Below are 17,413 nucleotides of genomic sequence, written 5' to 3'. Positions count from 1 at the left end.
ATCAAACGATTAAAAACAAAACTAACAAAAACAATGAGTAAAAAACAAAACAAAAGCAGAATGCAAACTGAAGGAAAAAGCAAAGAAAAACACACAAAAGTGATTTTTAAGAGATTAAAAAATAGATAAGAACCAATAGAACAAAGAAAAAAATTTTAATATAACAAAGGAAAAGAAAAAAACCAAGGAAAAAAACACAGAACAGCAAAAAAGTAACAGAGAAATAGAAATATTAAAAATTTTTTTAATTAAAAAATTTTTTTAATCTAAAAATAAAAATTAAAACATTAAAAAAACAGAACAAAATATATTTTCAAAAATAGTAATAATTGCATCTTTCTGGGGTCTCAGCTTTCAGTGTCCTTACCCCCACCGTGAATCACAGCTGACCTCCACCTCCCCAGGAGGCCCTCCAAAACCTCTAGGTAGGTCTCTGGTCCCTCTATGGACATGGTGGGGACAGCTTAAACTCTGACTTGACCCAACCCCTGTGTGTGCTAGTCCTCAAAGTTCACAGCTGCTAGAGCTGGACTGGTTTCAATTGTGGGAACACTTGTTATCCATTCAGATATTCCATACATGCAGAGTTTACCAAGCCAATCATGGGGATTTAATCTGCAGTTTGTGTAGCTGCACAGAAGGATTTTTGCTCCTCTTCCTTAGCCACTCCACCCCTGGGGCACAGCTGTGATTTTAGCCCCACCTTTGTGTGGGCCACCCGCAGGAGTCTGCTCCCGAGGCTGCCCTGGAGCACTCAGGTCTGACCTGGTGAGGATAGGGTGTGGAGGCAGCACGCCTGCCTGGGTCGTGGGGGCCCCAGCAGTGACAGATGCATGGGAAAGTCAGCAGCTGCAGCACAAGAGATCCAGCCCTAGTGGGAGCCTTTCCTAGCGCCTGGTGCTCGGCATGTGAAGGTCAGCCCTGGTGGGGGCTTTTCCTAGTGCCTGGTGGCAGATGTGAGAAAGGCAACCCTGGTGGGGGTTTTCCTAGTACTTGGTGGGGCAAGGGGTTGGCGCTTGAGGAGAGAGAGGCTGTAATGCTGGCTCCAACACCTGCATGTCACTCAGCAGTGGCACCTTGCTTCTATGGCAGTCTGGGCTTCCTCCACAAGCATTCCCAGTTGTGGATTTCCTCCCTCCCATCTCTTCAGGCTGTTTCCTCGAAGTCAGCAGCAGCCCTCCTCCCCCCACCCCCCACCCCGATTTGTTCTTCAGTCCTCACTTTCCAGCTCTTAGCCCCCATGTGCACCGGCGGACATATGTCCCAGTCTGGGGTGTGCAGGGCCGTGGCACAGACCATCTGTATAGGTCTCACTCTATCCTGTCTGCCACAGACTGGCTGTTTCACCCTTCTCTGACAGCCTCAGATGCTCCTCTTCTGTCCCAGTTGATTTCGCTGTCAGTGAGGAGGCTTCCCTGGATGTGGGAACCTCTTCTCTGCTTCAACTCCTCCCAAGCGGTGCAGATCCCATCCGGCTTCCTCTCCTCTTCTTTTCCCCTTCTTTCTTTCATCCTACCCGGTTATTGTGGGGATCTTTCTTGTCCTTTCCAGTGTCCAAGGTCTTCTATTAGCATTCAGCCAGTGTTCTGTGAGAACTGGTCCATCTTTAGATGTATTCTTGATGCATCTGTGGGGAGAGATGAACTCCATGTCCTCCTACTCCTCCACCATCTTGGTGAATCTGAAATAACTAAGTATTAATGTGTTTTAAAAAGCATGATAAACACATTTGTGTGTGTGTGTGTGTGTGTGTGTGTGTGTACATATAAGCACTACAGAACACTAAATATGGCAGAGCACTTAAAAATAGAATACATACCCATGTAATATATTTATGCATATAAGTATATATGCATGTACACATGTGTGTACATATACATATATGTTGGGTGTATGTATTCTACTTTTAAATGCTCTGCCATATTTAGAGTTCTATAGGCAGAAAATATTTGATAAATGTTAGGAATTGCCAATCTTTTGGCAAATAAACATGAAAAATCTTACTAAACCTGCAATACTAAAATCTCTTAATAATCAATAAAAAGTTTGTGTTACTCTGAAAGGGCCATGCGATATGTTTATGTGTAGAAATATATCTCATTGTTTGCATTTTTCTCTAGTTGATACACCAAAATCGGCAAGCTATCTTGAACCAGTTTGCCGCAAACGCTCCTGTTGGCATCAATATGAGATCAGGCATGCAGCAGCAAATTACACCTCAGGTAACGTGAGAAAACCAGATATTGTTAGTACTTCTCTAACCCAAGCTGTGTTTCTTAAAGTGCTGACTTGAATGTCTTTGAAATGGTCTGTGAACTGATCTTTTAATGATGTTTGTACTGTAGCTTTCTTCTAGAATGAATTTATAATCAACTTGTGATACCCCTTACTGATATTTGATCTAAAGCTGAGGGTTCTTTGTTTTGTTTTGTTGTTATTGTTGTCGTTGCGATTAGATACCAGGTGACTCTTATTGCTGTCCTGAATAGTACCAATAATAAGAAGCCTCAGATATGAAGCTTTGTGCATGGTACCTGAAACCTGATCAAAACCCAGTCACAATTCTTATTATCCTAACTACCTTGTGTTCTCCACTCAGTCTCATCATCAGCATTTTCTGTTTTTTCATTTGTTTTTAACAATCCTTGTGTATGAACCCAGAGCCTTTGGAACTAAACATAAAAAGAACTGCGTAGCCTTCTACGTGTTATCTAGTGCTTCCTCCCTATTTAATTTTTGCACATACTTTAGTATTTTTGCTTCAACCACTTTTTTTTTTTTTTTTTTGGCTGCACCACACAGCTTATGCGATCTTAGTTCCATGACCAAGGATTGAACCTGGGCCCACTGCAGTGAAAGCACTGAGTCCTAACCACTGGACCACCAGGGAATTCCCTCAACCACTTTTTTTAATGGTTTCTCCAAAATTACACAAAAATTTGGGAAATGAGGTATCTTAGGATTCAAACAAAACTCTTCTCCATAGAATGGACCTAGATGGATTGGGGGCAAATACTAACCAAAAGGACAAATATTGGTAGAAACTGCTGTTCAGCAACAGATATTGGCATCTTTATGGATCCGGACTTGGATTTCTCTGTCTTAAAAATCTCAGTGGTTAGCTCATGCAAGGGTAAGTAGGTTTTTTTTTTTTTGTTTGTTTGTTTGTTTTTAGGGTAAGTAGGTTTTAAGGAAACAAGACCCTGCTGTTGGAATTCACATGAAGACGACTTCTATCAGGAAGTTGTCTGTCACAGTTTCTTCCAGGTTGGACTTCATCTGGTTGGCAGCTTTTATTTTTATGGCACTGTATGCTTTAGTCAGCTCCTCAACCTGAATGGACATTTTCTGATGAAGGCTTTATTGACACGCCGTGCTGCTTTGCACGTTAGACCAGAAAGTGACTTCAACCTAATTTTACCACTTCTTTTATCATTCTTAATATTATAGCTGTTAGAACACTTACTCTAATGCCTGGAGCAGTCTGATACTGCAACAATAATATAAAATACCTGGGTTCATTTATTTCTGTTTATTATATTGTTTCTAATTAATTATTTTCTTTTTAAGTGACAGTTTGGCATTGGATTGTAGATTTCTCATTCTTACTTTTTTAATGGTATTTGTAGGTTTTTCTAATTGTAAAGATAATGCACATTCATTATAGATAATTTGGAAAATACAGAAAATTAAAATCACCTATAATCATTTTATTCATTTAAGCAAAGTGAAGTAAATGATTTCCATGAGAAAAGGGAAAACTAAGTTTCTCCATACTAGAAACACAGTGAATTTTTTGGAAGTGAAAAAGAAAAAAGTCCCCTAACAACCTAATGCAAGATAAGATAGAAGTCATCAAGCACATATTCTTTCTCTTCTTTATGGTTTTCATGTTTAACAGTTTTCATGGCCTATATATATAATACTAATCAATATATGCTTTCTTTGACTTTTATCAGTCCTGTGAGACTTTTAATCTGTAAAATGTACTTACTCTCTCTCCTATAGCTATTGCTTAAGAGGTTTTCTTCCTTTTCTGTTTTAGTTTCCCTTGTACACTGATAATTGCTACATATTCTGTTGCTCCAAGCTACTAGGCTTTATCCTTAAGTTTTCCAAGATAGGTGGTAATCATAATATTAGTGAGGATTTTTTCTCTCTTTTTTAGCCACCTCTGAATGCCCAAATGTTGGCACAGCGCCAGCGAGAGTTGTATAGTCAGCAGCACCGACAGAGGCAGCTAATACAGCAGCAAAGAGCCATGCTTATGAGGCAACAAAGCTTCGGGAACAACCTCCCTCCCTCATCTGGACTGCCAGTTCAAATGGGGAACCCCCGTCTTCCTCAGGGTGCTCCGCAGCAATTCCCCTACCCACCAAACTATGGTACGAATCCAGGAACCCCACCTGCTTCTACCAGCCCATTTTCACAACTGGCAGCAAATCCTGAGGCAACCTTGGCCAACCGCAACAGCATGGTGAACAGAGGCCTGACAGGAAACATGGGAGGCCAGTTTGGCACTGGAATCAATCCTCAGATGCAGCAGAATGTCTTCCAGTACCCAGGATCAGGTATGAGGATTACTCTCTTATGTTGCTTTTGTAAGTACAGTTGGCCCTCAGTATCCACGGCTTCTGTACCCGTGGATGCAACAACCCCAAATCAAAAATAGCCACCCTCCAAAAAACAATTCTGGAAAGCTCCTAAAAGCAAAACTTGAATTCGCTGCACTCTGGGAACTATTTACATTATATTTACATAGCATTTACATTGCATTAGGTATTATAAGTAATCTAGAGATGATTTAGTATGTGGGAGGATGTGCATAGGTTCTGTTTCCCCATTTTATGTAAGGGACTTGAGCATCAGTGGATTTTGGTATCCATGAGGGTCTTGGAATCAATCCCCCATGGATACCAAGGGATGACTGTACCACATACAGGCTCAGGTCTCTCTTTTCACACATGTTTCAGTTCACTGACATTGAGGCAGTTTGCTGAAGAAGGAAGATGCTGAGGGAGTTCCCGGATGGTCTAGTGGTTAGGACGCCAGGCTTTCACTGCTGTGGCCTGGGTGGAACTGAGATCCTGCAAACCACAGGGTGCGGCCAAAAAAAAAAAAAAAAGACGCTGACATTGGAGTCAGGAGATCCAGGCTGTAGGCTTAGCTCTTGCCACTAAATGGTTGAGTGGTTTGAAGCTCTCTTACTTAAAGCTAAGATGATTAAATTAGAGGATTCATAAGGACTGTCTGACACTAAAATGTTTAACATTTTTTCTGCAAAGCACATTCTTACTTTCTTACTTTCTGTCATGGATTCCTATAAGAATCTAATGAGAGTCTATGTCAGACAATGGGTGTAAGTACATTAACTCAATTTGCATACAGATTTTTTAAATTATCTTGGAAGTTTTTTTGATAGATTACATAAGGATAATCAGTCTTCACAAATTATCTCAGACTTCTCATTGGTGTCACCACTCATAGCTGCTTAAGGTTGTAAGCTATTCCTTTGAAATATCAGGCAACTTTCTGGCTTCCAAAAGCTTTGTTCGTTTTTTAATCTTTCATTCACACTGTCTCTCTCCTATTCTTTTTATCCTAGGTAATATCTTTTTTATTTTTCTTTTATCACTTGGAGATCCTAATAGATAGTGGCAGTAAAACACATTTGATTAATCCACCAGGTTTAATTAAACTTTGATGCAAAATCAATGGCAAATTCCTGGGAAAAGAATTGAAATAAATCCCTTCATTTTATAAATGAAAGAAAAAGTAAATTTTAAGCCTACTTAAAAATGAATTTCAATGAGAAGGCTGCTGTTTGACTTGAATAAAATGTTGAAGTTATATTGAGATTTTTTTTACATGGTAATATGCTTATCAACTTTGACAGCCAAATCAATTTAGACTTTTCATTCTGGTGGCAACAAGTACTGAAATCCTTTGACTATTAAATTAAGTGTCTAGGGAGACATGTGTCAGAGAGCACAAGAATTCTCTGAGACATTTTAATCAAAATTAGCCACATCAGTTTCTTTGTCCTCAAGACAATGAAGTCATCTTTGGCTGGTTTATATCACTTACACTATATGTGTGGGCAAGAAAAGGATTATAAATCCGTATTTTAAGTATAAAATTGTCTGAACAAGAGTGACCTTCAAAAGAGTTGTATTTTCATGTGTCTTGTGATTTCTATATGCAAAGAATTTGATGCGATTCTTTCACTGTATTCTAGCCTACAGAAGTACTTCCTTCAACATTGGAAGACATGCAGACATGCAGTTATGTTCCCCCATTGCTCCTCCAAAATGGCAACTTAGCCAGAACAGCAAATAGATTCTTAGTAGCATTTATGATAGTGATTGCAGAGCCTTAAATCAAAAGATTTATTTTATTCATTGGGGAAAAAAATAACCACAAAGAAGCCAAACATTAATAAATTCCCCAATAAATTATTTTATTTTAAAAAAAAAGGTACTTCTCATGAAACCAAAAATAGAACTACCATGTGACCCAGCAATTCCACTACTTGGTATATATCTGAAAAAAACGAAAACACTAGTTTGAAAAGATAATGCACCCCAGTATTCATAGCAGCATTATTTACAGTAGCCAAGATATGGAAGCAACCTAAGTGTCCATCAACAGATGAAAGGATAAAGAAGCTGTGTTATATATATACACAATGGAGTACTACTCAGCCATAAAAAAAATAATGCAATTTTTACCATTTGCAGCAACATGGATGGACTTGAAAGATATTTTGCTAGGAGGGAGCAAACTAGTGGTTACCAGTGGGGAGAGGGAAGGGGGAGGGGCAAATTAGGGGTAAGGGATTAAGAGGCACAAAATATTGTGTGTAAAATAAGTAAGATACAAGGATATCTTGTACACCACAGGGAATTTAGCCAATATTTTATAATGATTATAAATGAAATATAACCTTTAAAAATTGTGAATCCTGTGTTGTACACCTAAAACTTATATAGTTTTTTACATCAACTATACTTCAATTAAACATTAATTAATTTTTTTAAAAGTACTTTTGTCAATTTTCAGTTGTGCTCTTTAACGCTTCATCTCTGGAAAGCCAGCAAAGGATGACTTCTATCCTGCTCCTTTTTCTTGATAAAGCCTCCTGGAAAGGTGGTGCTCCAAAACCCCATTTCCTATGAAGTTGACAAGATTTCCTTCAGGGTCGTGGGTCTAGTCTTTGATCTCTTGCGGCAATATAGAACACAGTGATCGAGATGAGTGGGTAGAGCTTCCTTCTCCAGACAGTACAGCCAGATGTGTTGCTACCCATTGTAACTGCTCTATCTGGTACCTGGATTTTCTTCCAGTCCAACTTTTGACCTACGAAAAATGCTTTTCACAAAAGAAGATTTTTTTTTTTTTATAAAGTCAATATTTGTGCTACAAACAAACCCCAGAAGCTAGGTACCTTGGAGAGAGTAGTAGTTTTATCCAGTTGCAGTTTGAAATGAAGTGGCAGAGCTTTCAGGTCTTCCATGAAAAAGAAAAGCACAGGGGGATAATTGTTTGTTTTTCTGCAGAGCATAAGAACATTTAAAGGTGCAGGGTTTTAAATCTCTTCCATTGCTATAAGTTATAAACTTGCACGAACATGATCAGCAACCTGGTAGAAAGCTGCAAGATCAGGTTTTTGTATTGGTACAAATTCAAGTTCTGGAGAAATTCCAACCTTTTCAAATTAAGCCTTCTCCAAAAAAAAAACACCACCACGTGTTTGTATAAATAAAGTTTTATTGGAACACATCCATCCTCATTAGTTTACATGTAGTCTGTAGCTGGCATCACACAGTAGAGTTAAGTAGTTGTTATAGAAATGTCATGGCCTGCAAAACTGAAAACATTTACTATGTGGCCCTTTTGCAGAAAAAGTGTACTGATCCCTGTGTTAATTAATGATAGTAAAACCAAAGGATGAATAAATTAGCTTCGCTTTAGTCCTTTGCTTTGGCGTCTTTCAACTTAACATAGGCCAAAAGTAAATGAAGGAACATGTTGGTGATAATAATGGCAGAGTATGCTTTCTTTAATTTCTGAAAACAAAATTTTCCTAGACTATCATGCTATGATGATGAGTACACAAGAACAGAAGTAGACATTTAAAATTTACTTTATACTATGGTAATACTCAAATATGAGGGAAATTAAAAACAACTCTTTTGTACCTATTTCATGAATTCCTTGGAACCAGTCCAGAGCTCCCTCTTCTGTGAACTACAGTAAACAAGCTACCCCGCTCACCACTCCTGAGTGATCTCATGTAGTCCTGTGACTTCTTCATGCTGTTGACTTTCTTCTCTATATCTAAACCAGATCTCTAAGCTCATGTGAGAGACATACTTGAATTTTCTACCAGCACCCAAACTTGTCCAGAGCTAGACTCATCAACTCCACTCCCCCTTCCCTCCATGTCTCAATGTTCCAACTTAACAAACCTTTCAATTTCCAAGAAAGAATACATACCTTGCTCTCTTTTACTTCTAGTCTTTTGTGTATCCTGTATCCTCTGTCTAAAATGTCCTTCTCTCACCTGTCTCATTCCGATTCCTCCCTCCCCTCAGAGGTGTCTCCTCTGGGAAGCCCTCCCTGACACTCCCAGTCATAAGCACTCACCACCCTGTCTTATAGCGACTTGTTCATCAGCTGCCTTTCTTTTTAAACAGCAAGTTCCTTGAGTGAGCCAAGTGTGACCTTTTAAATCTTTGTTTCTCAAGTGCTTAGCACAGTAGTATGGTGGGGAGAGTAGGTGCTCAATGAATCTTTTAATGGAAGAATGAATCCTAATTCTAGTTGCTGCTGCCAGATAGCTGTGGTGCTATTTATGGTCCAGCAGGGAGAATTAATGTAATCAAAGATAGAATTGTAGACTTTTTAAACTTGAAGGAACAAGATTGTCTGGTCCAAGGAGTCTAGGGTCCAGTGTAGTGGCAGAACTGGGACCAGAACTCTACTCCTCCAAATTCATTATTCACAGACTGGTTCTTTCTACTAAAACTAGGTCATCTGATAAGGAAGATATGGGCAGTTAGAATGTGAAATGAGGCCAGAAGAAAATGTCAGAAAGTATGCTGATGTACTTGCAGTCTTATTTATTGTTTAACTTTGACCCCATAGAATAGTAGCTAGAATGTGATAAGTATCTCCCCCCCCACATATATATTTTTCCTGAAAGAAATTATTTTATCATAAATAAGATTAAAATGCATTAGTAACAGATAAATATTTTCTTAAAGATCATAACCAAAATAGTTAAAATTTAAAATGTAGAATTACTGCAGAGACAGCCAATATAAAAATGAAGATGTTGGGGAGGAAACCCACCCACTAGAGTCATAAGTGAAAAATATAACTTCTCCATATATTCTAAGTCAAAATTATTTACCAGAGATTAAATTACGTATGGAGGAAGCAGCAAGGGGAAAAATATGTAGCTTTATTTATATAAGTTTTACCAAGAAAACAAGTAGCTAAACATTTAGTGAAAGAAAAAAAATATAGGAAGTCTACAGTTGGCTTAACTTTCACAGAAAATTTAAAATATTTTAAAAAATTGTAGCCTGTAAAAAAAGTGAATTCTTTACCTACATATCTGGCCAGATTAACCAACCAACAAACAAAAAGCCATTGTATTAATGATAACAGAACACAAAATATACAGGCATCTACAGTTGTGTTTACAAGGAGACATTAAGGGCATAGAAACATAACTTACGATATATTGATAAGGGAAAGAAGCAGGCCACAAAGTTACGCAAGATTTCATAGAGGAAGATTTGAAGGAATTATACTAAATTATGGGTAATCACATTATGATATTTTTTTCCGCATCTTTATAACTTTCTCTACCTCTACCTCAATAGTTATTTAACTGTGAAATGTATTTTGTCAGGAAAAAAAGAAAAAATGCAAAGTGCTGGCATAACAGAAAACATAAAAAGAAGCCCATTTTTACTCTTTTAAATTGTTATGGACTTCTTCCACTTTTGCTCAAAATGGAGTAACAGGTACAAGATTTATTCTTTCATCTGAAACAAACAAAAAATTGAACAATAGTTGTAGAAATTGTCCAGACTGTGCTGCAGGAAGAGGGAATCAGGCAGGAGTCAGTAGTTTCCTATAGTTGAGGCAGTGGTGTTTGGAGTCTGGGAAAGCCAAGGCAGCTAGAGGTTTTAGGGCAAAGTACCAGAGAGAAGAGTGCCACACAAAGAGAACCACGGGGATGTACAGAGGGTCCTGCTCAGGTCTTCAGTTGAGAACTGATCAGTGTGTGTGTATACACAAAACAAGGCCGGGGAAAACCACCTGAAAAGGACTGAGGGAGCATCTTCAGAGTTCACACAGGGCCAGTTCCTCTTCCCACCAGCCAGAATAGAAAACCTCAAAATTCATAGGTGTCAAGTAGAATACTCAGAAATGTTTGTGCCTCAGTAGCAGGGCAGAATAAGCACCAGACTAAACCCTGCTCTTGTCTTTTTAGGTACAAGACAAAAAAGAATTAAAACTGTTATCATGTAACTTATCCACAATCCAGACAAATGTTGAGAATTTTAATTTAAAGAAATTTAAAATTTTTTTTAATTTTATTTATTTACCTATTTTGGGGGTGGAGGTGTGAAGTAGAAAAGGATAGCTTCATTGCTTTGCCAGGCAAAGGAGAACATACTGGGCTTCTGCATTGAAAAACTATGTGTCCCAACCCCAGAGGATTTGAGGGGTTTTATAGTGGTTCAGAGGTGGGGTTTCTGACGGGATTAGGGTGTGAGCAGGGCTTGCACTCCCTTAATCCGGGTGGTCATCTCCTAATCTTGATGAGCTTCTTCTCTGGTCCCTTTAAGTTTAAAGGAATTTTTTAAATCTAGCACCTAACAAGGTAAAATTCAAAAGTCCTGGAATCTAATTTTTTTTTAATTATCAGGCATGCAAAGATAAAGGACAATAAAACCAATAACAAGAAGAAAAATCAGTCATCAAAACCAACCCAGAAATTACACAGGTGATAGAATTAACACGGTTATAAATTATACATTTATTCTGTATGTTCAAGAAGCTAGAGGAAAGTTTGAATGTGTTAACTAAAGGTATGAAAGATATAAATAAAACCAAAAGGAAACTTCTGGAGATAAGAACTACAGGTGTCTGAGATGAAAAATATACTGGCTGGGATAAGCAGCAGATTAGACATAAAAGATAGTGAACTTGAAGATGTAACAGTGGAAACTATGCAAAATGAAATCAGAGAGAAAGACTGAAAAGATAGTAATTTACTCTAGGTTGATCTTGTAATTACACAATCCGTATCTTAATATCAACATGCTTTTGGGAGAAGTTGACAAGCTTCTCCTAAAATTTATATGGAAATACAAAAGACCTAGAGTAGCCAAGACAATTTCGCAAATTAAGAATAAAGTTTGTTAACCACCAGTTTCAAAACAATCAAGGCAGTATAGTATCAGTATAAGAACAGACATACAGATCACTGCAACAGTATAAAAAGTCCAGATATAAACCCTTACTTTTAAGGTCAGTTGATTTTCAACACAGTTATATCAATGGCTGCTAAGAAGCACGATCCTGAATAAAAAGGAACAAACTACTGATCAGTGCTATAGAATGGTTGAACATTATGCTGAGTGAAAGACACCAGACAGAAAAGACCTCACATGATTACATTTATATGAAGTTTCCAATAAAAGATGAATCTGGAGGGTCAGAAAGCACATCAGTGGTTGCCTGAGGTTAGAGGTCGGAGTGGGAATTGACTGCAAAACAGGCACAAGGGAATTTGAGATATAATGAAATGTCTAAACTAGATTGTGGTGATGGTTGCACAGCTCTGTAAATTTACTAAAAATCATTGACTTGTGCAGTTCAGTGGGTGAATTTGATGCGGTATAGATTACATCTCAGTAAAGCTTAAAAAAAAGACAGGGAAGGGTAGCATTGCCGGTAAAGACAACTGAGGAGGAGTGACTGACAAAACTTTCTCACTTTTCATTTCATGCATGGGTCTTTTTTACCTTTTTCCTTCTTCAACTTATTTTTATTTAAGCTTTTTTAAATTGTTTTTATTGATGTATAATTGATATAACATTATATTAGTTTCAGCTGTATAACAATGATACGGTGTTTGTATATATTGTAAAATGATCACCACAATAAGTCCAATTAACATCCATTACTGTACGTAGTTACAAATTTTTTTTTCTCATCATGAGAACCTTCAAGATCCACTCTCCTAGCTACTTTCAAATATGCAATACGGTATTATTAACTATAGTCACTCTGCTGTACATTACATACCCTTGACACTCATTTTTTTCTTCCAGTTCTATTGAGATATAAATGACAGATAGCACTGTATGAGTTAAAGATATACAGGATAATGATTTGACTTACATACGTCATGAAATGTTTATCACAAGTTTAGTGAATATCTGTCATTGTGTATCCTTTTCAACTTATTTTTATTACACAAGTAATCTGTCATGTGTGCTCATATTTGTTTTTTACACTTAAAACTTCATGTAGTCAGAAAAGAACAGAAAAGAAAATCATACGTAATCGTGGTACCCAAATCAATATCTTAGTGAATGGAAACGTTCTTCCAAATCTCTTTTATATGTTTATTTATCTATCTGTTTATACTGAAATTTCCTGTTGTGTTTTTAAGGAACTGAAATTTTTCCCCCACTCTGTTGAATAGGCTGTTTCTAACTATACTATGACAGATCCTTCTGGGGCTTATTTTTTCTTTTATAGGGTTAATAGATGTATAGTATATTCACATAAATTAATTTGTGTCAACTTGTAGGAATGGTTCCCCAAGGTGAGGCCAACTTCGCTCCATCTCTAAGCCCTGGGAGCTCCATGGTGCCGATGCCAATCCCTCCTCCTCAGAGCTCTCTACTCCAGCAGACTCCGCCCGCTTCTGGCTACCAGTCACCAAACATGAAGGCCTGGCAGCAAGGAGCAATGGGAAACAACAAGTAAGGGGGCAGATTTTATATATGAGCATCCCTGATGCTCTGCAGCACATGAGAACAGATATGCCTTTACAAGCCAAATAGAAGATTATTAGCTACTATCCATTTGCAGATTCAAGGAACTGAATTTTATGTTATCAGCAAGAGTACTTTTTAAAAAATCATTCTTTATAAAAACATTTAAAAATCTTAAAAATCTAAAGCAAAAATGGCAAAATGTTAGAATTCAGTGGAGCCGAATAGTGAGCACATGGGTTTCACTCTTCTCAGTATGTTTGAAGGATTTCATAGCAACAACAAAGATTTTAAGTCTTCTAAGGTCATTCTACCTTACCTAGCTTTTTGAATCTCTAGATTTTCAGTGGCCTTATTTTACCCATTTTACTTAGAATTATCTTACTAAAGTCATTTCCCCCCCCCCCCAAATCGTGGCTGCTGAACTTTTCACACATCACTTGAGCTTTATAAGGGTTTTAATTTGGTTGTGTCTTGGTTCTAATGACAGGGAAGCCATTTGATCTGACAATATAATAAGTAAGGTAGTTAAAGTTGAAAACTTAAGACCATATTCTCTTAAAGTTCACTGAAAGGTAAGAGAGGAAATCTTCCTGTTAGAGAACTGTGTAGCTCTCAATGAGGACTGGTGTAAACTAGGTAGAAATGGAACAGTCTATGTGATGTGCAAGAACTTAGTCTCCTACTGTGTTCTAATCCCAGCTTCCTAAATTCACTTTAGACTCTCTGGTCCATCTTTGTAGTTGCTCCCTTGCAGGCACTCTCAGCTCCCTTGCCCACCTCTCCCTCTGTTGCACTTGGGCCTAGTAAAATATTCCCTAATGAAATCCTAATAAACTCTTGCTCCATACCTACACCTAAGCATAGGAATGTACCTTGAGAAAAAAAAAAAACAGTCATGCTGACAGATCTGCTCCGCTTGACAGTTAAATTCCTCCCTCTCCTTCCATTCCTTATTGAATCTGTCAGGCTTTCATCCCTACCATCCCATCAGAAGTATTCTTATCAAGGTCCTTGATGTCCTTTACAATGCCAAATGCAATGAGCATTGATAGCATTTGACCTAATTGAGCACTTACTCTTTCTTGAAGCTCTTTCTTCATTTGGTTTCTGGAACAACTTTGTCTCTTGAGAAAGATGACTCTGCTCCTAACTCTCAGTGTCCTAGGCTGGGTCTTCCTTATCTCCCTCACCTCCATTTTAGGACCTGAGAGATCTAGTACCTTTCCCCCATATCAGCTTGCTCCCTTGGTTATATCATTCTTACTGATATAAATGCCTGATATAAATGCTTATGACTCCTAAATTTAAGTCTCTAGCCCAGACTTCTCCCTTGAACACCGTGCTGTATATACCACAACCTAATTGACATCTCCACTTAGAAGTCTACTAGGCATCTCAAAGTTAACATGACAATAACTAAAGTGATATTCTTCCCCAAAACTGCTTGTCTCGTTCTTTTTCTGACATCTCAGTAAACAACTCCGTTCTTCTAGTTATTCAGAAGAAAACCTTTTCTCTTTCTCTCACATCCCACATCAAACATCCATCAGCAAATCACATCAACTTCTTAGCAGCTCTCACTCCTTACCTGTCCCACTTGTGCACTTTAGTGCAAGCCAGCATCATCCTTTTCCTGGACCACTGCAGTGGCCTCCTGTCTTCCTGCTTCCACCCTTGATCCACTGCAATTTAGTCTCCACATGGTAGCCAGAGTGATGCTTTTAAAACATGAGGCAAGATATCAGTCCTTTACTCAAAACACTCCAACTTATTCAAAATACAATATAGGGCCTTTGATGCCCTACATAATTTTGCTCCTGGATACCTCTCTCACCTCATCTGCTATTCTCATCACTCATTCTGCTGTACTGGCTTCTGTTTATTCTTCTGTTCCTCAAATGTTCCAAGTACATTGCAAACTCAGGGTCTTTGAATTTTTAAATCCCTCTGCTGGAATGTTCTCTCAGTAGCCTCATGGTTTTCTCTTTCATACTTCAAGTCTCTTCTTAAAAATGTCCCCGTAGGGCTTCCTAGGTGGCGCAATGGTTAAGAATCCGCCTGCCAATGCAGGGGACATGGGTTCGATCCCTGCTCCAGGAAAATCCCACATGCCACGGAGCAACTAAGCCCGTGAGCCACAACTATTGAGCCCATGTGCTGCAACTACTGAAGCCCATGCATCTAGAGCCCGTGCTCTGCAACAAGAGAAGCCACGGCAATGAGGAGCCCACGCACCACAACGAAGAGTAGCCCCCACTCACTGCAACTGAAGAAAGCCCATGCACAGCAAAAAAAGACCCAACACAACCAATAAAATAAATAAATTTATTAAAAAAAAATGTTGCCGTATTAGACATAGATATTGAATGTTGCTGTATTAAACTTCCCTGACCATCATTTCTAAATACCATTTCCTACCCATTAGTCCCTTCTTTCCCTTCTTTATTTCTCTTTATCATGCTTAACATCAGACATACTGTGTGTTAGTCTATTTGTGGTCTATCTCCTCTAACTAGAATATAAGCCTCAGAAAAGCAAGGACTTTGTTTTGTTTACTTGTATATGTCCATCCTTTAGAACAAGTAAGCACTTAATATACATCTGTTGAACAAATGAGTGCAAAGATCCCTATTCCTACCTAAGTAATTTTTTGGATTCAGATTCAAATATGGACTTGAGTTTTTGTTAGCAGTTTCTGTGAACTTTGACTTTCCCAAATCATTTGAGAAAGAAAATAGTTATCAAACATTCATATTTGCTTATTTGGTTCATGTATAAAAGCTTATTAGTCAACACAGGCAGCATATAGTTTGTTATCACTCACTGTCTCTTTTGCACAGTGCAAGACACCACAAGGAACTGGGGAAAACAGCTCCCATTGTCAACTTACCTAGAGTGTGGTTAGTGACAGGAGTAGGTCGGAGAGAAATAAAACATGAAACAAAGACTCATTAAGCAGAATGATGCGGTAGAGTTCAGAGACAATGTAATGTGATTCTTTTTCATTGTCTCTTTGGTGGCAAGAAAAATAAAGGGTTAAACAAACTTATTTGTCCAGGAACTGGGCAGTGTTTCTGTGTAACTCTAGTCACAGAGGAGAATCCCAGGACTTATTAGCGCTTTAAAGGCAGATGCCTGTGGTTTATCACTTTGTTTCTCAGACTTATTTGACCAGGAACAACTCCTGCTTGTTAATATCTATAATATCTATGGAACCTACTTTAGGCCGAAGTTGTCATCTTTTTCTTTTCCCCCCACAATTTAGGGGCTACCAAACACCTGATGGTAGTGTAAGGAAACTGTGATAACTGCCATGAGGCCAATCAGAAAAGCGGGTAAGGGAGGGGTCCAGGGAAGTGTGAGGAAGGGGTCCTTCATGCATTGGGCCTAAGGTGCCAGTGAACCCCACAGTCCATTTCAGGACCCGAAACAGTGACTGATGCTGCAGAAGAGTTTGGTCTTCTTCCCATGACGGAAGAAACTAAAATGGAACTATTGCCAGGAGTAGTTTGAAAGAACTTAAGCTAATATACAGTCCCAAATATAAATTTGAAAAGAAATTACATCCTAAACTTTTTTTCACTAAGTATGACATCATCACAGTCATCGAAGCTTCTGCATGCATTAACTTACATAGCCCTGCGCCTCCACAGTGGTGATTTATGTATCAGTTGACAAATGAGCACTGTCTAAGGCAGAAATGTTCTTATTAGAAAGTGGGCAGTAGACTAATGGTTTTTTTCTCACCTTTAGCTGTGGGGACACTGTCTGACAAGCATACACACTGTACAGACATTAATGGTCCACAGATGCATTACTGACCATTTCCTAGGCATATTAGTTTCTTCAAACATTTGTGTTTTATAGTTACTTGGGAAAAATTTGCTGCTTTTCTTCAGACATGATGAATAGGCTGTTTCTCAGCCTGTTAATTTCAGTATGATTACCTTAATTTACTAGAAGCTATAAATGTCAGTGAATCCTGCTTACCCCCCAAGCACTAGCAAGGAATAGATAAGCCATTGATGGGGTAAATAATTTTTGAAATCGGATTCTTCAGAATTAGCATTAAAATAGGTGGAATTTTACCAGAAGCTTGTTGTTTAAAAATTGATAGATAATCATAAAACATTTGATGGGTTTTTTGTAACTTACCAAAGATACAATTCATATTATTTTCCTTTAGATGTGTATATCTCTGTCACTTAGAATTTGGACGGGGGGGCCGGGGGTTCAGATGTAAAGTTTCAAATTGTATTTACTTGGAGTTTATTCCATACTGTTCTGCCTACTAACAGAAACTGGTTTAACATTTGAGTTCCTTGGTGTAACCACAGTCCAGACCTTGGCGATGAAGAAGGAAGTCTGTAAAACAA

The 17,413-nt window shown here is 38.2% G+C and overlaps 1 protein-coding gene across 9 annotated transcripts in view; it reads left to right on the top strand.

The window, feature by feature from the left end:
• Positions 1-17,413, top strand: part of NCOA1 (nuclear receptor coactivator 1) — a 262,341-nt gene that overhangs the window by 232,422 nt on the left and 12,506 nt on the right. For all 9 annotated transcript variants that reach the window (XM_057740985.1, XM_057740992.1, XM_057740990.1 and 6 more), the window contains 3 exons: positions 2,121-2,222; positions 4,169-4,571; positions 12,848-13,022. In XM_057740985.1, coding sequence (XP_057596968.1) covers positions 2,121-2,222; positions 4,169-4,571; positions 12,848-13,022 — 680 coding nt within the window. The remainder of the gene's footprint in view (positions 1-2,120; positions 2,223-4,168; positions 4,572-12,847; positions 13,023-17,413) is intronic.

The sequence above is a fragment of the Hippopotamus amphibius genome, chromosome 7 (assembly GCF_030028045.1).
Source record: "Hippopotamus amphibius kiboko isolate mHipAmp2 chromosome 7, mHipAmp2.hap2, whole genome shotgun sequence".
NCBI lineage: Eukaryota > Metazoa > Chordata > Mammalia > Artiodactyla > Hippopotamidae > Hippopotamus > Hippopotamus amphibius.
The sequence above is the reverse complement of the archived record's forward strand: the minus strand, read 5'-3'. Positions and strand labels throughout refer to the sequence as shown.